At 37.0% G+C, this 26,897-nt stretch overlaps 1 protein-coding gene across 2 annotated transcripts in view; it reads right to left on the bottom strand.

Moving 5' to 3' along the window:
- b3glcta (beta 3-glucosyltransferase a) overlaps positions 1-22,965 on the bottom strand; it is a 128,067-nt gene extending 105,102 nt beyond the window's left edge. For both annotated transcript variants that reach the window (XM_053239497.1, XM_026935148.3), the window contains exons 1-2: positions 22,820-22,965; positions 6,613-6,659 (exon numbers count right to left, since the gene is read on the bottom strand). In XM_053239497.1, the coding sequence (XP_053095472.1) occupies positions 6,613-6,659; positions 22,820-22,871 (99 nt within the window). In that variant the 5' untranslated portion in view covers positions 22,872-22,965. The remainder of the gene's footprint in view (positions 1-6,612; positions 6,660-22,819) is intronic.
- Between the last annotated feature and the right edge of the window lie 3,932 nt (positions 22,966-26,897).

The following is a 26,897-nucleotide window of genomic DNA, read 5'->3' as shown; positions in this document are numbered from 1 at the left end:
TCTCATGGAAATCACTGTAATTATCATTATTAGGCATCTGTGTACATTTTATCAGAGTAGATTAAAAGTAAAGAGAAAAGGGGGTTACGCTAAGTTTAATTAAATGACCTCTACATGAGGACATGCATCTTTACAATCTTTCGTTGACAATCTCTCTGTACCAGAACGTTCTGTGTGGTATATCCTTTGAGCGCTGCGCAAACAAAAACTGCTTTAAAATGAATTCAGTAGGAGAGAAAAATCATTCTGAACCTGAAAATTCAGCCTTGTGAATGTAATAATTGGCAACAACAGGTCCAAACTATGGAGAGCACTTTTACTTTGCAATAAAAAAAAAAAAAAAAAAGTAGCTGCTGCTGATAATGCTAGTACCCTTGAGGTAATTCTATTCTTTTCTTCGGTTAACCCTGACATCACTCAGTCGATGGACATTAACAACGATTTAAGATCAACGCTGCAGTAAACAGTCTCTCTAAGCAGTTTCAAAGTGAGAAGTGGGTTAACTCCTCTAATCATCACTGTGGCATGGAGAGGAAAGATTTTTCCTGGCAGCTGTTGCACAGCTTAATTGGCTCCTTGATTGCGATGAACAGTGATGCCATTCCCAAGCACCGCATCACCCCACCTGACCTGCATGGAATCAGACGGTGTGTGTCTGAAGTGTATTGATTTTACAGCATCATGTCTTCACATATCCTCTATCCTGATGAGCAGCCTGACATGCCCAGTAAAGGATGTGAGCTTTTTGTCATTTTAAATGCAAAGAGGTGAAAATATTTACCGATTTCAATCTCACACCACCTTCTACTTGCATTCAATTTTAAGCTCTTCCTTGCACGACTATTCCCTTGCATTATGCGCATTAGTTGGTACTCTGAAGGCAAGACGGTCATCTTCGATATACACTCACCATCCACTTTATTAGGAACACATGTACGCCTGCACCTCATGGAGTTATCCAATCGGCGGCGCAATGCAAAAAATCATGCAGATACAAGTCAAGAGCTTGTGTTAATGTTCACATCAAACATCAGAATGAAGAAAAAGTGTGATCTCTGTGACTTTAACTGTGGCATGAATGTTGGTACCAGAGGGCCTGGTATGAGTATTTCAGAAACTGCTGATCTCTTGGGAATTTCAAAGACAACGGTCTCTAGAGTTTAACACAGAATGGTGTAAAAAAGTTCTGTGGGTGGAAACACAGTGTTTATAAGTGAGGTCAGAGGAGAATTGCCAGATTGGTTTGAGCTGCCAGAAAGGATACAGTAACTCAAATAATCACTCTTTACAACCGTGGTGAGCAGAAAAGCATCTCAGCATGCACAAAACATCTAACCTTGAGGTGGATGGGATACACCAGCAGAAAACCACACTGGATTCCACTCCTGTCAGCCAAGAACAGGAATCTGAGATAATCATGGGCACCGACTCACCCAAACTGGACACTTGAAGATTAGAAAGAAAAAAAATAATAATAATCACCCGGCCTTTTTCCAGTCTTTAACGGTTGTAAAAAGTGATTATTTGAGTTACTATAGACTTCCTGTCAGCTCAGACCAGTCTGGTCATTTTCCTCTGATCTCTCTCATCAGCAAGGTGTTTCAGCCTGCAGACCTTCTGCTCACAGGAGGTTTTTTTGTTTTTCGCACAATTCTGTGCCAGCCATCAGGGCAGGAGAAGGCTAACGTATGCTTCCTCTCTGACAGGTGAAACCAACGCATCTTTCTATTGTGCCAACAGCTGTTCATGCTACTGCAAAGAACGGTGTAACACACTCAGAGGAATGCGCTATCTGCCCTCTTCCACATACTTGAGCTTACAGGTGACCACGATTGGCTAGTGTTATTGTAAGTGACAGACAAGAGAGAGTGTGCCATCCCTCCCACCCAAACTGCATGGCCCATTTAGCTCTCTTGGCTCCTTGCAATGGATAGTTATGGCATCATCTGGAGATAGCAACTTGGACTTTTCTATTGTGCCACTCAGGAGCCTCAACAGAGCATTTCTGACCAATGAATGAAAGAATGTTGAGTATGTTTTCAGCACTATATGCTCCTCAGCCAACTTTTTTTTTTTGCTATATGGTTCTCTTAATTACGCACAGTGTGAAACCAAACCAAACAGCAAAGAAACCAAGAGTATCAATTTCGCTTTGATTCAAAATCAGCACACAGATTAACAGGTATGAAAGCACAATAAAATTCCACACTTCAAATAAATGTAACTGACCCTCACATGCACCTGTTTCTGAGAAATCAGGCCCTTACAATTGTTACCTGGATTGTATTTATGCAATCTTCAAAAACACAGAGGAGAGAATCATGGCTCTGACTGATGCATAACTTGACAGTAGCATACTGATATTTTTTCATACTGTATTTTACTGATTTATTTGAATAAGCTAACTGCTTACAGCTTATTGTTTATACTAATGACATATATTTTATTAAATCTCATGGATTCTCACTCACAGGTTTTCATTTTCTCTTTGGGTTTCATATATTGGTGGCATATTCATTTATTTAGTGTCTAATTTTATTAATATCCAGCATTTAGAAAATTAAAGCTTACTTAATGTCACTAATTAATGCCACATTAAATTAACATCATCCTTCATGCATCTTTGTGGGGGAGGACAGGCAGGTAACACGAAGCCGCTAATTTTTCATATGATTTGAAATGATAAAGTAAAACAGCAAAACAGCCTCAACAACAAAAAACATCTCTTAAAAAAATAGATGGAAGAGAATGGAGAAAAGAAGAAAAAAAAGAAAAAAAAAACATGCATACATCAACAAATCAAAAATAAAACACAATTTGACAGCAAAACATGGATGAATACATGTAAGAATTAAAAAAAAAAGAAGAAATATGAAAAAATATAACAGAGAGAAAAACAATATATGTATATACATGTACATACATATGCCTTTAAATGAAACTGTCATTTCAATATAGAGCAAATCAATCATTACTATGATTTTGGCTATTATTGTACAGGCCTGTTGCATCACTGTGAGCTCTTACCAGCTCTGTGCTCTGATCACATCCTGCCTCACCTGTGAATCATGTTGGCTAAAAGAGTCTGCCAAATGAATACATGTAAATGTTCCACTCTGTTTCTTCCTTTTACCTTGCTGTCCTTCACGGGGTGACTACCATTTTAGCCCTGCACATTAGACCAGTACAGCTACAATCAGGTCCTATTTAACCATCCTGTGACTATCCAGCCATGGAGAATAAAGACGTATGTGAGACAAATTCATTTTCTGCTCAAGGTGCGCATGAGCTGACAAGATAAAACAGTGCTCATAAAAGCCTAACGCTGAGTTGGTTTGGTTAAAACACTGCATTAATGTTAGGAATGTTAGCAGTGCTCATGTCATGAAGCCAGTGAACCAAAAGAAAGTAAATCTGCCAAAGTTCTCAACATGAATGTAATTCGTCTTTTGCTTTCTCCAGGCTTGCTGCTCCCTCTCTCTTTTTCACATCAAGAGGCATCTCTGCTTCGCACTGTGTTAAACTGATAAAACGTAGATCAAAATGATATAAACAGTAAAACCTACGGCAGTGCAGAAAACGCTGACTTAAGCAAGAAGGATAAAGTTTATCGCAGTGAGGATGATGCTCTCAGCATTTCAACTCCCAGCGTCAGTTTAATATCCCTTATAAACACAGCAAATACAGGAACTCTACATGAAATCACACTCAGGTCCAAAAATCAGAGACCAAATCGAAAATCTGGGAACAGAATGTTGTAGAATTTGAAGAATTTAATAAGGTTAGATTTTCATTGAGGCATGACATGAAATTCAGATGGATTTGATCTAACATTATTATTTATACACATACATACATACATACACACAGTCAGGTCCGGACGTAATTGGACAGTGACAGAGTTTTTGTGATTTTGCCTTTATACACTACCACAATGAATTTGAAATAAAACAATCATGATGGGATCGAAGTGTAGACTTTCAGCTTTATTTTAAGAGGTTCCACAAAAATATTGCATTTACCATTTAGAATTACAGCCATTTTCAACAAAGTACCTCCATTTTCAGGGGCTCAAAGGTATTTGGGCAAAGTGACATAATTGTAAATATAACCATAATTTTAATACTTGGATGAAAATCCTTTACAGTCATTGACTGCCTGAAGTCTGGAGCCCATGCTCTCAAAACTCAGATTCTGAGTTTCCTCCCTGGAGATGCTTTGCCAAGCCTTCACTGCAGCCACCTTCAGTTGCTGCTTGTTTGTGGGTCTTTCTGCCTTCAGTCTTGTCTTCAGTAAGTGAAAAGCATGCTCTATTGGGTTGAGATCAGGCGACTGACTTGGCCATGGAAGAATATTCCATTTCTTTGCCTTCAAAAAGTCTTGAGTTGCTTTCGCAGTATGTTTAGGGTCATTATCCACCTGCACTGTGAAGTGGCGTCCTATCAATTTTGTAGCATTTGGCTGAATGTGAGCAGAGAGTATAGCCCTATACACCTCAGAACTTCTGTCAGCAGTCACATCATCAATAAACACCAGTGAGCCCATTCCATTGGCAGCCATACATGCCCACGCCATAACACTGCCTCCACCATGTTTGACACATGATGTGGTATACTTTGGATCATGAGCTGTTCCTTTCTTTCACCATACTTTTCTCTTCCCATCATTCTGGTACAAGTTAATCTTGGTGTCATCAGTCCAAAGAATCTTATTCCAGAACACGGGAGGCTTTTTTAGATGTTTTCTGGCAAAGTCTAATCTGACTTTCCTGTTCTTGAATGTTACCAGTGGTGTGCACCTTGTTGTAAACCCTCTGTATTTACATTCATGAAGGCGTCTCTTGATTGTAGATTTTGACACTGATACGCTGACTTTTTCCAGAGTATTCTTGACTTCTGTCGATGTTGTGAAGGGGTTTTTCTTCACCAAGGAAAGGATTCTGCAATCATCCACTTCAGTTGTCTTCCGTGGTCTTCCAGGCCTTTCAATGTTGTTGAGCTCACCAGTGCTTTCTTTCTTTTTAAGAATGTACCCAACTGTTGATTTGGCCACACCTAAGGTTTTTGCTAACTCTAGATTTATGTTGTTTTTTCAGCCTAATGATGGTCTCCTTCACTTGCATCAAAATCTCCTTGGACTTCATATTGGTAGAGATATATATATATATATATATATATATATATATATATATATATATATATATATATATATATATATATATATATATATTAATTACACAAACTTGTGGAGTCCACACCAGCTCAAGTGCATGCTGTCATTAAAGCAAAGGAGGGAGGTGCAAAAAAACTAAGAAATTCTGAAATTCATGTATGTTCACTTAGGTTGTTGCTGATAATATAATTTGTAGAGAAAAACTGCAAATTAAATTATATTAGAAAAAAACTTAATTAGAAAAGGATAGAAAATAGAAGCATTTACACTAGTGGTCTCAGACTTTTGCACCCCACTGTATACGAGAGAATATAGGAGTATAATGCGAACAGACTGATTTATTTAAAATAATAAAGTCCAAAAAATTCTATTTTGTTTTTTAAATTAGTTGCATAAATAATATATAAGAAGTTGCATAAATATTTAATAAACATAATAAACATTTTTATTTTTGTACATACAGTATATTAGATATTTTTTAATATATTTTTATGCTTAATATTTTTTTTCCTTTCATTTACTCCAGGAAACTCTTTTTTTCTATCGTTTATTGCCAAAACCAAATGGAAACAAAGTACTGACCCAAGTTTAAAGCAAAGATCAATAAAATATAGATGACATTTAAAAGGACTCATCAGAGAAGCGATGATTTTGGGGTGTTACTGAAGTTATTGAGTTCCAGTGCAGGTATACTCTACATACGTATTATGGTCACGTGACCTACTAATGATGAAGCGCAATTTGTGCAGTCATGCACAATAAAGGTCAAAACAATCAGCTGGTATTCAAACTACACATACATCATAAAGACACTCCAACAGAGAGATCACTTATCCCATTTAAATCAATCATATTTACTACAGACATCCTCCGGGAAACCGTACTGAACATATGTACGAACATCTAATCCTACAGAAAAAAGAAAAATTATGGGAACTGTTATTTATATACAAGGATTTGCAAAGTGACTGAAGATTTCATAATAAATCTTTCCTTTAATTTACATTACAGGCTTTTTTTTTTTTTTTTTCAAACACGTGAATTAATATTATGATACTGTGAAACCATGATTTTTTTTAGACTAGGTTCTCATACCCTAAAAATTTCAAACTGGAACCCTTCTACACTACAGACAACACCATGCAACCTACTGAGATTCTCCAAGTCTCTGAAACGGTACTGGAGCGATGAACACCGTTCCTCCAAAAGATATTCCCTCAGCTGGTAATTTAATGATGATGGTGGAGAGCACTGTCTAACATGTCACTCCAAAATCTCCCATAGGTGTACTACCAGGATGAGATCTTCTGAGTGCAAAGGCAGCATTTGCTTTAATTTCTCACCCGTTTCTATACGCTTCAAGAATATAAATAAAACTAAGCATCGTGATGTGTTTAAGTTCTACTGGCTGGTAGGCAGCAGTAAACAAACCAGCCTTACCTTTGAGACTTTCTCGTTCTTATCTTTGCTTGCAGCAATGAAGGCCACTGTAGAGTAGAGAGAGAGAGAGAGAGAGAGAGAGAGAGAGAGAGAGAGAGATACTTTAATACAGATCAAAAGTGAGTGTTCTGTCATGTCATCAATGCATTTAGAACGCTAATGGAAACACCAAAAATATCCTCTAGCCTTGCCTCTGGGCTGCTTTACATCTGTCTTACCTAAAATATACTAGTGTAGATCTGAGTGCTGCAAATTAACTTATCAATCTAATAGTCAGCCGGTGATTTAGTCAGAGCAGGAAAGCCAAAGACCAAACTCTTCTAACTCTTCTTTGATTTATGTCCACCACTTTGGATTTACTTTGCCACACTTACTGCAAGTTCATAATTAGAGACGGGACAGTTCTCTTCCAAATACGCTCTATTGATTTAGTAAGGACTGTGGATCAATATGCAGCACCAAAACAGCAGTTTTATGAGCAAAATGTCTACAGTGTAAAATACTGGTGACATATGACAATTTTATCAGGGATATTTCAAACTATCATCACTCGCCCAGCATTTCTTTTGGGACGAGGCTTCTTGAGTAGGCAGTGGATGCAAAAGCAGCTTGAAAACTTTTTCACCTTAATTTAGTATTACATGAAATCTTCCTGGAGATAACAATCCCATTATTCTGTTCACAGGACCCGAAATTAAGAAATATATGACCGACAATAAATACTATGCAACACAGAATAAATTCAACACTACCAGCCAAATATTTCTGAACAATGAACAAGCTTTGGTGTAAATGAGTTAATACTAACACTGTCTATGAGGTGTTATATTTTATGAATGAACAGCTTTACACTCCAAGTGCTCTTGCCTTTAATAAAGTATTTATTTAGACTCGCGTTAGGATCTGAATGCAAGCAGTTAATAAGTTCCTCAAAGATTTAGCTTTTCTTATTTAATTGCTATTCTGTATGATTTTGTTACGTGTGTGGCAATAATAGCATCTTAATATGAAAAAAGCAATTATTTCGCTTGTGAGATATGCATAATAATATACTGAACTATCTAGAGTATAGGATTGCCCACTGAGAATTTAAGCAATATTATAAAATGCCTGACATCCAAAATAGTGCACTATATAGTAAGAAGGAAACAAGTCAAGACATAGCTGCGGACAGCGGCGAGTAAGTACAGAATCAGCACAAAACAGATGTCCTGGAAGTGTAAGCATAATTGAGGTAGTTTCAATGTAGCACAAGACATGCTGTACCTCACTGAGTATGCATGGTATTAGTAGTACACATTAAATTACATCTTTTATCAGTTCTTTTTTTTTTGACATCATCAAAGCCAAGCTGTGAAGTGTTAATTAAATCTCTACATTACAGCAACTGCTTAGGATGAAAAAGCATCTCCATCTTGCATATAAAAAGTTCTTCTTTTTTTTTTTTTTTTGTTCTTCCTCTTTCCCCTGTCTTGGCCGAAATTGTACGGTGGGTCACAAGATGTTCTGAAATGGTCTCAACCATTAATTATGGCTGTGAATTATTTATGCTGACCAGGTCTTATTCATTAACACTGTGGGTTACCGCTACTATATATTAAGCTCACAGCAGTCGAGATAGTGCCTCTGATGAAGAAAAAAAAAAAAAAAAGGTTACTTGTCGAAACAGCTGTTTAGAGCATGATTATACAATCACTTATATTCAGAAAACCTAACATAATGAGTATGTAAATAACTTCTGATACCCTATTCCTAAATCAGCCAAGATATAATGAAAGTTTGGTCTTCACATGGCAATGAAAAATGAACACTCTGGTACTGATCGTGCAAAATAATTAAGTTAGAAATGGTGTACCTTACAAACATGATAGATAGAAAGGTCAAAATTAAATAGCCTGACCTTAAACTAGGGGAGAAATTTGCCAAAAAAAAAAAAGCCATTAAAATCCAGGGCTTCGCCGGAAAGGAAGTGAGCTCCATCTTAAAATAGGTGTACCCAAAAGGTCATGTGTAAATGTAAATAAATTATGGGAGCTCATTAAACCTTAACAGTGACTCGGAATGAAGCTCTAATTAGTCATATGGGTAATAAAAATATCCAGAAAGAGCATAGTCCTTTGGTAAAGAGCACAGTGCTGAATCCCTTGAAGGAACCGTGTGATATTTAAAGCAGGCTATTAAACAAATGTAACCTCTTATTATATTACAACTCAGGCTGGACATAGGTTGACATTTGCTCAAAATTAGAGACCCATCAATATTTTCAAACATTTGAATATTCTAGTATGTTGTAAAAAATTGAATAGTAAATCGGGTATTTATGAATTTTATTTAACTTTTTAAATTAAGTGCTCTCTAAGCTAAGTTTTTTTATAATAAGCCTGAGGGCGCTGGAGTTATTTATAGGCTGCAGTTATTGGTTTTTTTTCCTACACATAAAATCCTCCATCCACAGACTGATGTACACTCACTGACCACTTTAATAGGAACACCTGTACACATGCTCATAACCCAACGACATGTCGAAGCTTGAGGCAGATGGGCTACAAGGTTGCCAGATTGTTCTTGTGTAAAGCATTTAGTATAGGAGTTTTTCAGTGTCCACACTACTGCCTTTAAGGAGAAACATTTTCATTTAATTAAAAAAAAAAAAAACACAAAAAACAAGGGCCATTTCAGAGATTTTAAGAAATGCAGTTTAGAATTAGGGGTGGGCAAAATGACAAATATGACAATATTTCTAGACATTTCTAAGATACACAACATGCATCACGACAGGTCTCCTAACAATCTGTCAGCAATACAGTAGTGTTGCATTTAAAAATAAACATTTAAAAATTAGCTTGATGATACTTTGATTTAATGCATAGAAAAATAATTTGGAAATAATTTTTTTTTACAATTTTAAAGATTCAAAACATTATCAAATCTGCTTCCAGAAATTGTTATTTAAAAAAAAAATACAACCAAGATATCAACAAGACACCCACGATATCCCAGAAAAGTATTGCGACATCATTTATCATGATACCAATATTACATCATCATATCAACCAGCCGAATTTAGAATAATATACAAATGATAATACACAAATAAGAAGTAGGCAAATATTCATATAAACATCTAACAATAGTCTAATATATTGTAAGTATTTTAAGACTGATTGTTACAATTATGATTAATGAAACAGATAATAAACACATACATGAACTCATCATGTCTTGCCAGTAAATGCTTATTACACAATGGAACATGGAGCTTGAATCACACTGGAAATTTGAAATGTTTGCACTTGACTTTACTTTGCAGTATACTGACTTCATCAGCCACTTGTGTCATGTCAGAATGCAAGATTCATCTGTCAGGGGAATAAAATCTCTTTCCCATTAGTGCTACACACAGTGAAGAAACAGCCATTAAAATCCAGCAAAGCCTGTATATTCTACAGCAAACTATTTTCCACAGGAGATTAAAAGATTTTTTTTTTTACAGATTTTTTTTAAATAGTCAGCTGTAAAGGCTTTTTCAAAATGTGTGAATAGCATTAAACTGAATGACCTGATGTTGCTGCTCTGCATTCACACTATGACAAGGCCAACAGAATTAGAGTAGATTTTTTTTCTTTGAAGAACTTTACAAAAAAAAAAAAAAAAAAACACACACAAGCTCAGTAACAAGCTGATGAAGCCACAAGGCCATAAATATTCTAGCTTAGATATCTCAGTCTATTCACTAAAGTGTAGAAATGTAATCACCTGGGCCCTATTATGTGCAATTGATTGAGCAAAATTATTCGTTTTAAGTAAGCAAGTTGCCTGGTTTACATACAGTAAAAAGGCTCAGCTGCAGCATTTCCATTTTTGTACATCATGTTGTGTCTGAAAGTGGAGAGCAGATGGGCGCTGTGGGAATTGAACTAATGGTCACTGACTGAGCTCTTGTCACTCGGAGACGTGATGGAAATGTGCCATTCCCCATGACAAATCCTCAAAATCAGTAGTATTGCTTCTGTATTGCACTGAGTATTGTACAGGCACTCATTACTGCAAATCTGCACATTATTTTCTCAAACCATTAGGTCTTCATTCAGCATAATGCAAGAAATGATCAGCTCCGTGAAATACAGAAATTATCCAATTCTTTTGTGCCATAAGATAACATTTCCGCTTCGGAAATGTGCCTTGCTAAAAAGCAGCGATAAAAATCCATTCAAAATGAATGGGTCTGAACAAAATAGAGGATGAATCCTCAGATTTTGAAAACCTGGCTCTTACATGTTCTCAGAGTGTGTCAGAGCAGATTAAAAATGCAGCATTTGGCTTGATGTCCTTGGTATCCTTCAGGAACACATCCAAGTCCATCCAACATCTGTCGCAAACTTTAAATCTTTTCATGACCCTCCCTGGAGAAGGGGGGAAGAGGAGGAGCTATTCAGCATCGTTTGCTGTCAGCATGAGGCCATGAGTGTGTACATCGTAAATCTACACTCTGCAGCGTTACTCCTTAAATGACGTGCAGTTTTCCCTCAGGAAGCAGAAGCTCACAAAAGAGATCTCCATAATATCTCTACTAGACAGCGACGTGTTTAAAGAAGAGAGATACTCCTGCATCTGAGGGGTTTTTTTTTTTTCTTCTCCCGAGTCAAAGAATCTTACAAAGTAATCTTAAATCAGCCTCTTCAGAGATTCAGCCGAGATTTCAAAGTCACACCATGTGCTCACATTTCCAGGATAAGGAACATCATGCTTATCTGAAGCTAATTAAAAGTCAACTCTCACCCTAAAAATTTGTTACTAATCCTCAGAGCTCAATCTGAAAACAAAAACATCACATACACATCAAATCAGTTGAGACTAATCTGAAGTAAATTTCTATCAGATCGAAATACATGGATAATCTGCCTAATAAACCAGTAATTTTTCTAATAAATGCCATGTTGTGACTTCAGCATAAGGTTCAATATGGCATTTTGGTCTAACAATGAGTTAACCACATAAACTTCATCACTGGAGGATACTTTATTCTCCTGTGTCTGTGTGTGTGTGTGTGTGTGTTTTTGGTGTAAGGTTTTAAAAAATAAATTTTTCTGTCTCCAAGCTCACAAATGAACCTGATTTAATAAGTTTCTATCAATGCTAGCATACTAACGTTTGGTGGATATTGATTGGACAATTTAGAAAAAATTGGCCAATCAATATCCACCAAACCTTAGTATGATGAGCCAGAGGATAAATAAACTTTTGGTTGCAAATGTTAAAGATCTGCTTGACCAGAGCACTAAAGAGTACAAAATGATAAATCTGTAAATCTGCTTTCCTACAATGTCCATAAAAACGTCAAAAGTGCTATAAATAAAATTGAATTGAAACTGAAAACAGGATTAGTCTGCTGAACTCAATGGTCTCAGGATGTGTAAATGTTCTCTCACAATTACAGAAACATTATCTGTGATTTACTGGTCAGATTTCTACCAATTCTGTTCCTGGAACCTTAATATCAGCAAGCTAGCATACATGACAGCTGATATAAAGACACAATTTTATTCTACCAGCTCATTACCAAGTTAGCAAGCTAATAAAACTCAGTTCATTCAGACATAAAAATGTGCTCCCCATTATATCTCCGTCCGCGTGCTGCCAGTGGCCACTCTGACGTAGCTGATATGCATCATGAAAGAACAGGAAGCTGATTGATACGCAAGACAGATTTTCTAATTTCCCTTGCATATCATGATGTCATTCTACCTCACATCCAACAATTCACTGTATACAATATACAGTACAATCCATATTTATGTGTCTCTTCTAAGAACATTGTTTTCAAATCCTCACCATGTTCAGCCAACAGAAATACACAGTGTTAACCTATTCTAAATTCCTATTCCAAATATTGGGTAAGGGCTAAAACAAACATGCTGTTAATAAATGTGTTTTTAGGCAAGCTGCTGCAATATGGACCATTCTAGAAATGACTGTGTTGGTGGTTCAAAGCAAAACTGTTGCTCCAGCAACATAGTGCATGTTGAAATTAAGATGTTGTGGTCCTTTGTGTTATTTTATAGTAGTAAACAGCCTTTGTTTTTGGAATTTAAAGTGATTCTCAATTTAATGAGACGTGGACCTGCACGCTAAGTTAAAAAAAAAAGAAAGAAAAAAAAAAGATTTGCTTGATGGTTAATGGTCCTAGCTTTCAAAACAGTTTTCTCAAAAGGTCAAACAAGTAGTACTCTGCAGTAACAATTACAGGAAATCTGCTAACAGAATAATCATGACCCATGTGAAAATGTTCTTGGAAAAGGGTTTTGGGTGCAACAGACAATCGAGACTAATACATTGTACTTTATCAGTCCAGTCACATTACTGTCATCAGAACAGTGGCTTTTATGTTGATTTTCATCTCTCTACTAAAGAGTACTTACAAGTGAACTTTGAAACGCCAACGCCTAATTAGCATCACTGTGTGGGAAGAGACCACTCACAGAGTGAGTGCAGGGACTAGTTATGCAAATCCATTAGTGTAAGAACAGTATGCCTTTAGTGCACCACCACGCAATATCTAATGCACAACTGATCAAAGTCAGAGTCACTGAACCAGACTGGAATATTTGGATATTAAAATAATATGAACTTGTGTCCTGATCGCAGGTTTGCACAGCTGATCAACCAGGCTGTAATTCATAAGAATGTCAGCAGCTGATATACATTCAGCTCATGAAAAGTGGCAAGTGGTATAATAGGAAGAATGTGCCCTATACTCCGAAAATAGTGGGTAAGAAATCCAGACGATGCTATAGCCATTCATGGCTGGGAGTCCAAGAAAGCAAAGTTGGCCGTGCTCTCTGGGTAGGAGGAATGACACACTCTTGCTCCTCTATCAATCACAGAGACACTAGCCAATCAAGGCCATCTGTGATCTCATGCATGCGGAAGGGGTCAGATTTTTCCTCCAAGTGTGTTACGTAGCAGGTCGAAAAGATGAGGCTGACTGGCTTCACATGACTCGGAGGAAGCATGTGTTAACTGGAAGAAAGTAACTTGTATGAAAAGTTATAGACTATGTAAAGTGGGCAGGGTTAGTGTTACATTTAGGGTTAGATTTCAGAAACACAAGAGCAATTGCTTGCAAATCCTGACTTCAGTGACTCACAGACATCACCGGATACTCGGTATCTTCTCAGGTGATCCTCTGCAAGGCACACAGTCTGATATTTTCAGTTGTTTTGTCTCATCATCTTTTTGCCTTCTATCTTGTCTCTAGTAAGTGAAATCCATGTGCATTTGGCATCTGGTTTGACCTGAGCAGTTAAACTGCATCTGTTCACTTTAACAGTCACAACATTAAACCCTGAATGTGCTGAACGTTATAATAGTAAATAAGTCTGTGTTGTCTGAATATCTCCATCTGCAAGATGTCCTATAAAAATACATCTGAATGCAAAATTGGAGCGAGAGAGAGAGAGAGAGAGAGAGGAGAAATCATTTCTGTGGTTTATTGCACTGGTTTAGTGAATATAATGACCAAATATCTGCACTGACTGCCAGATTATTAAAAATATGCATAACCACTGTGTATAATCACAAAAAGTGCGGTTAATTAACAAGATTTTAACGCCTATACTAACTGCTTTGTGTTAGATTAACTTTCATGAGGTTAGAATTTTAATCAGAACCCGAACTCCAATACTAACCCCCACTGTGAAATAAACCCTTTAATGAAGACATGTAATGCATGCAGAATACATATTTCATGATGTCAGTGATATGGAGTGGCTCTCTGAGCACTCTTTCAGCTGCATCAGACTGTTTATAATGGACCATGAGCTCGAGCAATGAGTGAAGAGATGCACACAACTCACTTTCTTGTTTATCGGGAGAGGAAAACACCAATCTAAAAATTACTGATAAATTTGGAGCGTTGTTTTTATCAGTAATCTTTTTCAGGGGTGAAAAATTCACTGAAAAAAGGTCACTGAATGTGCTTGATTTAAATGTGTACACTGGTTCCACATGAATTAATTGAGTTACATTGACACAATTTTTTTTTTTTTCTTACGGCAAACATGATTTGATCATGTCATTTCAAAGCCCTGGAATAAAATCAGACTTGACACTCTCACCCAAGCTCAGGATCGAGCCCAGAACCTTAGCATGGTGACGCAGCAACCTTACCCACTGTGCCATCACGCCACACATGAGGTAAATTTTGGCAGTGTGTTTTGGGTCATTGTCTTGCTGCATGATGACGCGCCTCCCAATTAGATTGGATGCATTTCTCTGTTAATTAGCAGACAGAATGTTTCTGTAGACTTCTGAATCAATTGTGCTGCTACCATCATGAGTTCCATCATCAATAAAGATTAGTGAACCTACTCCAGAAGCAGCCATGCAAGCCCAATCCATGGCACTACCTCCACCATGCTTGACCGATGAGCTTGTTTGATCATGAGCAGATCCTTTCACTCTTACTCCACACTCCGGCCTTTCTATCACTTTGGTAGAGATTAATCCTGGTTCCAGAACTTTTGTGGCTCATCACTGTATTTCTTTGCAAATTCCAATCAGGCCTTCTGATTCTTACTGCTGATCAGTGGTTTGCGTTTCGTGGTATGGCCTTTATATTTCTGTTCTCAAAGCCTTCTTCGAATGGTATACTGTGATACCTTCACTTCTGCCCTGTGGAAGTTGTTCTTGATATAACTGACTGTTGTTTTTGGGTTTTTCATCACAGTTCTCACAATGTTTCTGCCATCAACAGCTGTTGTTTTCCTTGGCCGACCTGTTAAATGTCTGGTTGTTAGTACACCAGTGGTTTCTTTCTTTTAAAGACATTCCAAATTGTTGTATGAGCTATGCCCAATGCTTGTGCAATGACTGTGATCAATGTTCCCTCTTTTCTCAGCTTCAAAATTGCTTGCTTTTCTCCCACAGACAGCTCGCTGCTCTGTTTGTAACAACAAATGCATTCTTCACAGGTGAAGCCCAGGGCTCAAACCAAGAGTAGACATTCAGAGCTATTAATTGTTTAAACAATCAATCTAACAGGGCATGCCTGGGTAACAAGAAACTCCTGTCAGTCACGTGTTCCAATATTTTTGATCACTTGAAAAATGGGTGGGTTCAAACAAAAGGTTCCATGTTCTCAGTTGTTTACCACATCTACTGTAGATGTAAATATCAAGAAATGAAAGCTGAAATTCTGATCTATTCATCTTTTGATGTCAAAAGTCTTCAGTCTACTGCAATAACAAAAGAATTGGCCTTGCCATTCCAATACTTTCAGAAAGGAGCTATATTTTAACTCTGTGGGTTTACTGCAGATTGGGAACTCTGGTGTTAAAACTCTGAAATTACATTAGAAACATAATTAATAGAATACTGATGTCCAAGATGTGAATCGCACAAATCCACGATGCACATCATCACATTTTTGCATCGCAATGCATCATGTCACGATGATTACACCCCTAATACCTAGCACTAATACTAGTACCATTTCTCGGTACTTTTTCCACCCGTGGTTTTTACTGTTGTATGAGAGCCATGATTTCTCATGTCATCAAATGCTCCCATTTTCTACTATATATATATAGTTCTGAAAACTACAGACATTCCTGAAATGACATATGTTTCTCTTTTGCATGTACCTCAACCACAAGTAAAGTTCTAACATTTTAAAATCTTCTTACATCCCAAAAGTGAAAAGGGGGAAAAAACATTACATTTAATGATTACATTCTGACTTCAGCAAATGAACATCACAGACCCTTTGACAGCCAGTATCTTATTACAAACTGAATTGCTTATGCTTAAATCCCTTTCGCTATGGCACAGGATGTCACACTTACACTGAAAAAACAACATGAATTTAACATTTAGTAGCTTGTACATTATTGCATTTTACTTGTGTATTGAATTTAAATATGTTTTTAGTTCAACAAAATAATAATAAGCAATTTTAAAATACTTTAAAATGAGCATATTTCTAATTAATTAAACACCATTATAAATAATTAGGTCTGAGATCCCGATTGTGCATGTGCATCCCTAATTTCGTTCCTTATTGCCCTGGATGAAAAATGTACATGTATATTTTTATGTTTGTAAAATATACATTTGCGTCTAGACAAATTAAATTTGCATTACCACTTGACATAAAAAAATAAGATATCACAGATATGCAGATATCACATGCACTATCACATGCACTTATGTAAATTATTTAGCTGAAAGCAGCTCATGGAATTTTCACAGATTTTTTTTTTCCCCCCATTTCATTTACTCTCTCTGGTCTGATTAGTAAAGTGACTAAGTGGCTTGTTAAAAAACGATTTAAAGATGATTTTAAAGATGAATGGACCAAGAAATATGCTTTTATACTCCACTACAAGTTTAAAACCCTAACTCTCATCTGTTCAGAGTCTGTGGCACGAGTCATAAGTGGTAACATAAAGTGCCAGTGCGAAACAAAACATAACCGCTTTAAATTGATGTCTTGTTCATAGGCAGGAAGTATTCAATAATGGTTAAGCATGAATAAATATAACTTGTAGTTATTCAGTCAGGTTACTTGCTTATCTAGACATTTGTAAGCAAGGAATTTTGTGTAGCTAAATTTTGTTAAATACTCCTGCAGGATAACAATGTGTCCCTGTACGGAAAACAACGCTTCATGAGCAAGAGACCCTATGAGAAGACTGAACTGGTAGAAATTTAGTCTTCCATCACTGTCAGCTACTTTAACAGCTCTATGCTATTTTTCTCTGTCTCACTTCCATGTCACTTGGGGTATAAACTTCTGCCAAATATATAAACTTACAAACATAAAAGTAAGATTTAACCTAAATTCTTCAGCTGCTCTCAAACTTGAAGTTTTCTTCGCTTATCAAATGCCTAGGCTTTCTCAGGCTAAATCCCCCAAGTCCTGAGACAAATCCAAACTCTGCCTCTCACTGATAAGCAATCCAGAACTGCATTCCCGTAGCCAATGTGATTTCATGCCACCCCTGGTTTACTGCACTCTCTGCTGTACTCTTCATTCAGCCCATCAATTATTCACCTGTTAAACGAGCGACGCTTGACGCATCAATATCGGTGCAAAATTGCTCCAGGACAGGCTTCGGGAGCTCTTTCCAAACAGCAAACTCCAAATACCTGTTACTTTTACTCTCCATTACACAAGAATCTGTACTCAAGCAATACTACGCAAACTATTTAGTAACTCATTTGCAAACATAAAGCACTGCTTTTAAATCCTCATTTAAATATTTGGTCCCGCTGCTGTCTGCCTCAACTGGCCAAAATAAAAAAATGTACTGACTGCAGTAGTCTACGATTATGTACTGAACAGCCAAGGCATTTGTTGTTTAAAAAAAAATCTGCCTGTCATAAATAATAAAATAGGGGTGTTGAGACTTCATGGCAAAACAAAGCTCAAATAGACTCAGCAAATTCCCTTTGAGGAAAGGTGTGAGCAAATGGTGAGGAAAAAACTGCTGTTTTAATGCATATGATGATGATGATGATGATGATGATGATGGATAGAATGGGCTACCATTAGCAGCAATTAACACATCTCTTTTCATGAGCCAGCATTTATTGTGGTTAGGGCGTAAGCAACTTTTGATTGTTGTTAGGACCTAAGTTATTTTTTTTATTGTGGTTAAGTCATTGTTACAGTTATATTTATTCATATGCATATCCTTATGCATATTAACATATGAAAATGCAAAAAGCACAGTGATACAAAGCAGCTTGAGGCTCATGATATATTCATGAAAGCTAGATATTAATACTGGTTTCTAGAACTGCGTAAACAATAATACAAATAAGCAGGGCTGTTTTTGAACCATTGGGGGCCCTAAGTGCAAGCCACAACCTCTCAGGTTGCTTTCTGTGAAAGCCTGGAGCATGGTAACAGCTGGCATATTAATATCCTCCATTCTCATGGAGCCCCCTGGTGGCCCGGAGGTCCTAAGCGAATTCGTATATCCAGTTACGACTGGTCACAATATTGAATGGTAGGGCTAAAAAAAATTCCCATCAATTACTTAATGTTACTATTCAGAAAATATTAGGTTTGAACCTTTTTAAACTGGGTCTCATCATAGACATATCATTAATATGCATACACACAGGAATACACTCACTGAAAGACAGCTGGTAAACATTTGTGATTGCTTTTTTCCCCCCAAATGTTTCAAGTCTGTAATCTTGACACATTTCTTTTGAATAATAAGTATGATAAAGAGAAAAGCTGTGCATGCCGTTAGCCTGCTGTTTCACTCAAACCACACTAAACCTAAGGTTCTGACATTCGTCCCTTTGTGTAATTTGTTTTTGATTGGACAATGATTGCTTAGTCAGTTTACTATCTAGTTTCTACAAGGCATTTTGAAAAATCAGTGATAGAGAAAGCAATCCACCTCATTCGTGTTTATTACAGCCACTATTTAATTTCATGCGTACTTTCGCAATCACAGCAGATGATGTGTTATGGGTTAAATAAATTAGCAATAAACAAGTAATCTAGGGTGCGTTTCACTAATCTAGGGGGCGTAATCACCTGACATGACTGTCAACAACAGACTGCATGGATCTACAGTCTGGGCTAGAAATAAATCAGCCTCTACTTTATAGCAATCTGGGCATTTTGACTAATGACCATTAGTGGTGCTCTTGTTCTTGGTTCAATTAAAATAAAAACAAAAATAAAAAATCCACTTCAAGAAATTTGTTAATAGCATATAAAATGATAAGGATACCAAAAATTTAGCTTTATTGTTATGTCTTTTTTCCTTCAAAGAAAGGAAGGACTTAGCCCAGCGAGTCCATGTATACCAACTGGCCCTGCTTATATAGCATGTATCTAAAAGAAGCTCTGCAATATAACACCACAAAGTAATACAAAAAATAAACAACTGATACAAAGTAACTGCAGAGAAAAGCAAAGAAGCAACAGCCTAGATATTATCTCAAGTCGTAGGTCTTTAGATTTTTGTGAAACATGGACACAGAGGGCTGTTTGATAGGAAATAAAAGTTCATTCCACCACTGAGGAGCCAGAACACTAAAGCAATGAGATTTTGCAATTATAAGCATGCTCTGATTTCAGGGAAGTATATGCCAGTCATACTGCGGTTTAATGTAATTTTTGTATGGTTCTGATCCAGGGTATGTAGATAATGTGTTGAAGAGTCTGTTGATGGTGAAAATGTCAGGACACTGAAGAGTTTTGATTTTGACTGTTGCTGAAACAGGAAGTGGACCAAGAACTGACCCTTGGGGAACTCCAGCAGCAAGGCTGTGTACTCTCTAATACCTTTCTTTGTCACTGGGGTACATTTTTTTGTACCTTTAATATATTCCACCAGGAAACATGGACATTACTGTAATTAATGTAATTTTAGACCATGAAAGGAGACAAGAAAAGCTCCAATTAAATATCCATTTGTCTGAGAGTGTGAGCTGATGAAACTGAACCTCTCCCTGCTACACGGTAGGATCAATCCTGTAGATATACTGTACATGTTATGGTAGTGGATAGCACTTAAGCCATTTTTAGCTTTGGTTAGAGCTTTAAATCACTTTTATTGTAATTAGGGCATGAGCTATTCTTGATTACGGTTATCTTAGGCTTAAGCTTTAAAAAAATTCTTAGACATTAACTGCTTTGTAATAAAGCTTTTTACATAATAAACTGCCTGGTGAGATAACACCATGATCATGCAGCACTTGATTCCTGTTCCTTATAAATAAGAACATGATGTCCCTCACTTCAGATTGTACAAACTAGGGCGTTGTTGCAAACAGGGACCTGAGAAATGCCAACCTGCTCAAGACGAAAAATTGAAAACACAAGAATACAGAATGTCACTGCTTCAGTACGGCTTTCCTTTACACACCACCCACACTTGGATCTCCAATGCAACCAGATGGAATCCTGATTCCAAAGCAAAGAAGCATAGAGTCAATCCTTTGAGAACTACATCAAAAAAAAGTTCTTATGTAGCCTTCATTTTGCACACTGTGTCATATTCAGCAACAAATAATGCAGCTTGTTCTTTATCTTCACAGTATATTGAAATGACAGAGTTCTCATAAAAACTGCTTCCTCCTACTGCTTAGTGATTTTGCTGCAATTCCATAAATTAGATGTAGTAAATTCAGCACAGTGGATGTTTATATGGTGTTTTCTGCCATATGGCCTATTTTAATCCCATTTGGCTGGAAAACGGTGTGGGCCCCGGAAAACAGCCTATAATTTGGCAAAGTCAGGCTTTGGACTGGGTTACAATTAATTGGATAGCTTTTAAAACTATGAATGGGCTGGAAAAAAGTCAATCCAATCTGGAAACCATGGTGCTGGATATTTGTTTGGCCAGTTCTGATTGAGATACAAATAAAACAAGAGCTCGATAAACAAACAAAAGCACATACTTGCATACTAAATAGTATGACAAAATTGTACACAACCACAGGATTTTGGTGTCTTACAAACTAGTATCGCAGTATGAGGCTAAAAAGAAAAATGCAGTGTTCAATGAACTCTTGTGTTGATTTACACCAAATGTGTTCAAATGAACATTGTAATTCAACAATGCCAGCTTTTCTAGAGTGTATAAAATATAGTTTGATTGCTTGGCAAAAGAAAAGATTCCTAGAGTGCCAAATAACAATGGTTATCTGATCATGGTGGGTGTTAAAGAACATTCATTGAATACTGCATTTTTTTCTTTACAGTCACACAATACCATACTAAATAGTGCATCAGAAGGCAAAAGTTCTATGGTTGCATACTATGCATACTACGCAGTATGCCAAAACAGTATGCAACAACAGGATTTAGGTGTTCTGACATACTATTTAGTACGGTAGTATGGTTCGAAAAAGAAAAATGCAGCGTTCAGTTAACTCGGTAATGATTAATACCCACAGCGTATAAATAAACAATGTAGGAATTTTTTTTGACAGCTTTTCTAGAGTGTTTACAATATAATTATAGTTATAGTTGCTTAGCAAAACAAGAAATTCCCCAGATTTAAATTAATTTCTACAATCACAATGTTTATTAAACAGTTCAGTGAGATATCGCTGAATACAGCTTTACCAATTAGAATGTCAGAACACCTTAAACCTGCAGTTGTGCAGTAAATATGAACAGTAAAATAGTACACAATCATAGGATTTATCTGTTCTGGTGTACTATTTAGTATGGTAGTATGAGGCTAAAAAGGAAAGTGGTGTGTTCAATTAACCCTTTAACCCACGTGTTTAAATGAACACTGTAATTCTATACATTGCAGGGTGAGATTTTTATTTTTTCCATAAGTAATAAGTAACTCTAGAAATAAGTTGAATTATAATGTTCATTTAAACACTGTGGGTGTTAAACACTAAGACTTCATTGAACACATTGGTTCTAAAAGGAAAATGCAGTGTTCAATTAACTCAGTGTATAAATAAACGCTGTAGGAATTTGATAGCTGTTTTTAGAGGGTTTATAACTGTAGTTATAGCTGCATTGTAATTCAGTTGATGCATACTATGCATACTATGTAGTATGCCAAGATAACGCACAACCACAGGATTTAGTTGTCATGATGCACTAGTACACAGATTAAAAGAACGATGCTACGTTCAATGACCCTTCCGCGCTGATTCAACATTCAGAGTGAACACTGTAAGTCGAGACTGTGGAAATTTATTCAGATCTAGGGAATGTGTTGTTTTGCAAAGCAATCCTAACTAAAAACTCCAAAAAAAATAATAATAATAAATAAATAAATAAAAAACCTGTCAGAAATATTGTGCCGTTTTCACCAATGCAGTGAACGCAGCATTTGCACAAACTAGACGAAGTTATAAGCAAAACACTCCACAAGCTATAATTTGGCAAAGTGTCAGATTTATACTTTACAGTTTACAGATATTACTCAAGCAGACAACATGCTCCCCAAACCATCCGACTGCCTACAGTCACAATTTAATCCCCTTCCTGTAAGAAGTGTTTAGAGCGCTGAAACAAGTTGCCCGTTTTGGGATCCTTAACTATTTGTCATCTGGCCCGAAGTTATTCTCCACTTCCTGTGCATGTCTCTGCTGAAAAGTGCAGAGTGTAGAAAAGCAAAAAGCACTAGCTGACAGCCAAAAGTAGCGCGTGCAAACACTTGTACTGTATAAAAGCTTGAGAGGACTGGAACACACTTACCGAGTGAGGAAAAGATCAATGCCGCTGCTTTGTATCCGAAATGAACCATCATTACAGCCAGTTAGTTCACCCTGAGAGATCCCCGGTAAACTGCCTTCACTCCGGGATCAGAGTCGGGATTCAACGCCAGGGTGATTCTGCACACGCGCTTCCTGTTAGAAAAAAAAAAAAAAAAAAAAAAAAAAAAAAAAACGCGTCTCAGTGGCGCCCTCTGGTGGAAACCTTTTTCCAGAACTGACTCTCACTGCTACTCTAACAGCTTTTGCTGTTGTATTTTGTATGCATGAGTGCTTGTGTCTTACAGGTTCTGTTCCACTCTTGGCAAAATGTTTTCTCATGGGTTCTTTGGATAAGGGTTTTTAGCTTCCTAAACAGGTTCTACTTAAAACTTTGATACAGAAACACTCCGTTGTAATGTTTGGCATATAATCTTTAAGGGTTCGCCTACAAGGACAAAATAAGTCCTATAAGAATTTTAGATTTATGTAGGTTAATGCACACAGCAGATTTAATTCACTGTTAGTACATAGGTGTTCTCCATACTTCTTATCCTACACTGGGTCGAGGCATTGAAGCCTGGAGCCTATCCCAGGGGACTCGGGGCACAAGGAGGGGGACACCCTGGACGGGGTGCCAAACCATCACAGAGCACAATCTCACACACACTCATACACCCATTGACATACTATGGACAATTTGGAAATGTCAGTCAGCCTACAACATGTTTTTGGACTGGGGGAGGAAACCGGAGTACCCAGAAGAAACCCCCAAAGCACGGGGAGAACATGCAAAATCTGCACACACAGGGCAGAGGCAGGATTTGACCCCCCAAGCCTGAGGTGCAAGGCAACAGTCCTAACCACTAAGCCACCATGCCCCCATGAAGTTATTATTATTATTATTATTATTATTATTATGAGATGATGATGATGCACAGTCCTTTGATCATAGCACAGATTCATTTTATGTACATAATCCAAATATATCAATATTGTATCGTATTCATTGGAGGGAGACATGGTGGTGCAGCTCCAGGGTCCTTGAACGATCCTGAGTCAGCTTACTATCTCTATGTATTTCACCTGTACTCCCTGTGTCCACCTGGGTTTCCTCCAGATTCTCTAGTTTCCTCCCACCACCCAAATGCATGAATACAGATGGACTCACTACACTACATTTCCCCCTATGTGATTGTGCATGGCGCTCAGAAATTGGACTGGTATCACATCCAGGGTGTGGTCTCCCACCTTGCACACTGTATTCCTGGGATAGGCTCTGGATCCACTGTGCCCTTGACCAGGATAAAGCTCTTACTGAAGAAGAATGAATGAATATTCATTGGAGCCATTATAGATTTTTTATTCCTGAACGTTCCACCCACAGAGCTCAATCCAGTTACACTGTGTGTTACAGTTTTTGTTAATAGTTTTGGCTCAATTCTCGATTGAGAATTTTTTTTTCTCAAAACAATAAGTTCAGATCTCTGAGCAATTAGTTTCTTGTTCACACCAGATTTGAATTTCTTATTCATTTAAGCAAATTGCACGTTTTAGCACATGTAAGCAAAAGAGTAAGTACAATTGTCTACAATTTGCACAATAACTAAACGCACATGGCTTGCTGATCAAAACTGACGAGTTGATTCTCAGTGAAACTGTCATACTCTTCACAACTTCTAAACATTGTTTCATTGTGTGAGAAAGAGACAGACTGCTATTTGAAGGACTGACACTTTGTCTTGATAGAAAGATAGATAGATAGATAAATAGATAGATAGACAGATAGATAGATAGATTATCAGACAGACAGACCGACAAATAGACTGCTAAGTAAAGAACTGACACTTTGTCTTGACAGACAGACAGACCGACCGACAGACAGACTGATAGATCAATAGATAGACAGACAGATAGATTACTGACTGCAGTCTATTTAATATGGTACAGTTTGTCAGCTGGACATTATAGTGGCGCAGTGAGCAGCGTTGTCACCTCACAGTTCAATCCTGAGCTTGGGTTACTGCCTGTGTGGAGTTTTCCATGTTCTCCCTGCTTCTTCCCCGCCTCACACCCAGTGTTCCCAGGTTAAGTTCCGGGTCCATCATGACCCTGAGCAAGAGAAAATGCTTACTGAAGATATATCAATGAATGATGAATTTGTCAGATCTGCTCTAGGAGATCTACACCTTAGGACAATCACCGACAAGATATTACAGCAGTGACATTGAAATGGTGGTGTGTGTTCTGCTGGCATAGCACAGTTGTAGAGGTTTTTAAACATCTTAATGTCAACCACAAATAACAGCAGTCCAGCTAACAGCCATCTTGTGCTCAGAACGTAGGGTAAAACAAGGTATAGCAACAGAAATATCTAGGTGTTTCAATAAAATAATAAATATAAAATAAATAAAAATAAAAATAAATACTTAAAAGCCGCAGTAATACCACTGCACTTGATGCACTTGTATCAGCATCACTCATTGCTGTTTCAGTGTAACTGATGTGCAAAGAATGATCCACAACTTAAATAATATGTGTTCAGCTGATCCATTTCCATTGCTGGGTGAGTTTCTAGGTATAGTTAGAAGTATATTTAGTGTTTTCAGTGGTAAGGTTTGACATTTTCCAGTTTCCCATCCATAGATAAATGAGTTTATTAAACAGTTCTTTAATAGCCTGCTTTAAAGCCATGTTGTTTCCAATAAATCTTTGATCTAGATGGTGTCTAATGGCTGGGCTGTGTTCCAATCCAGTGGCTGTCAGCCTAATTTGAAACAATTTAATGATCAGAGAAGGAATTATGACTAAGTTAGAGAATTATTGTTTCATGTCAAGGATTATATTCTTACTGTACTTTAATGGTGCCAGAACTGTTAATGAGTCAGCATAGCTTGCTGTGGGAAACAACGCTGCAATCAATTCGTATTCAGTTATCAAACCAAAATTGCTTTGTATAACAAAATAACAGTGGAGAACAACACTGAAATTAAAAAAATATATATATATGTGTAATCGACTGTTCCATGGAAATGTCATCCACAATATTAATTTGTGTTTCTACATTTTCTCCAGAAAATACAAGCTGGTTGGCTATAAAAATTAGTTTAGCATGTGTAGGTTGTGTTTAAACAGACTGACTCTCAACTAAACATCTTTCAGATGTAGGGGACAATTTAAACAAACAAACAAACAAACAAACAAACAAATAAGCTCACCAGATCAATTAACGAGAGCCACGAAACCACCAGAAATCAACTGAGAACCACAGCAATCATACAACACCAATCTACAAGCAATTAAAAGGTTTAATTTATTCATAATAACACATCATAATTAACCGTATATAGTTATATTTAATGTTGTGGAACGTCTATGAGACAGGTTAGTCCCCGTTATCACTTACATTATAGCAGCCTATAAACAGTTGCTATAAACAGTTTTTTCTCTCTTTTAAAGTTAATAAGACAAAAATACCACCGCTTGTCACGTTATTGAGAAACTGACTTGCTGACTGTTACAAAAGACTGACACTGGAGACTTCTTCCATAAATGTTAAACAAGTGTCTCCTTACTGAAAGCTTCTTTGTTAAATAAAAACGTTTTAAAAATCATTTATTATGAGGTCTTAATTTTGTGGAGCATCCACAATGCAAATGTCCATGAATTAGTTGTTGTTATAGAAACGATAATTATTAGAACGAGACATTAATTTAAAGCTGCAATTTAAATTACATCCAGCATGACAGTCATAGCTGCTCTTATAGAAAATTAATTAGTACCTTCTTGATCAGTTTCAGAGTATTCAGTAGTGCCGTGGCATAAAGCACCGTACTTGAGTGACATACAAAAAAAAAACCTGTTATTTTAATGCCAAGGTATACATTACACTGTGTATATTCCAGGCCTGAGTGAGATTTGAAAGAAAAGCAAAATAAACAGCTGGAGCTCCTTGAGAGAGAGAGAGAGAGAGAGAGAGAGAGAGAGAGAGAGAGAGAGTCAGCAGCTATAATAAAAGAATCCATAAACCTAATGAAGACGTGCATAATCTTAAAACTGAACTGAAAATCGTGATTTATTTT

The sequence above is a fragment of the Pangasianodon hypophthalmus genome, chromosome 14 (genome assembly GCF_027358585.1).
Source record: "Pangasianodon hypophthalmus isolate fPanHyp1 chromosome 14, fPanHyp1.pri, whole genome shotgun sequence".
NCBI lineage: Eukaryota > Metazoa > Chordata > Actinopteri > Siluriformes > Pangasiidae > Pangasianodon > Pangasianodon hypophthalmus.
This window is presented reverse-complemented; position numbering and strand designations above follow the sequence as displayed.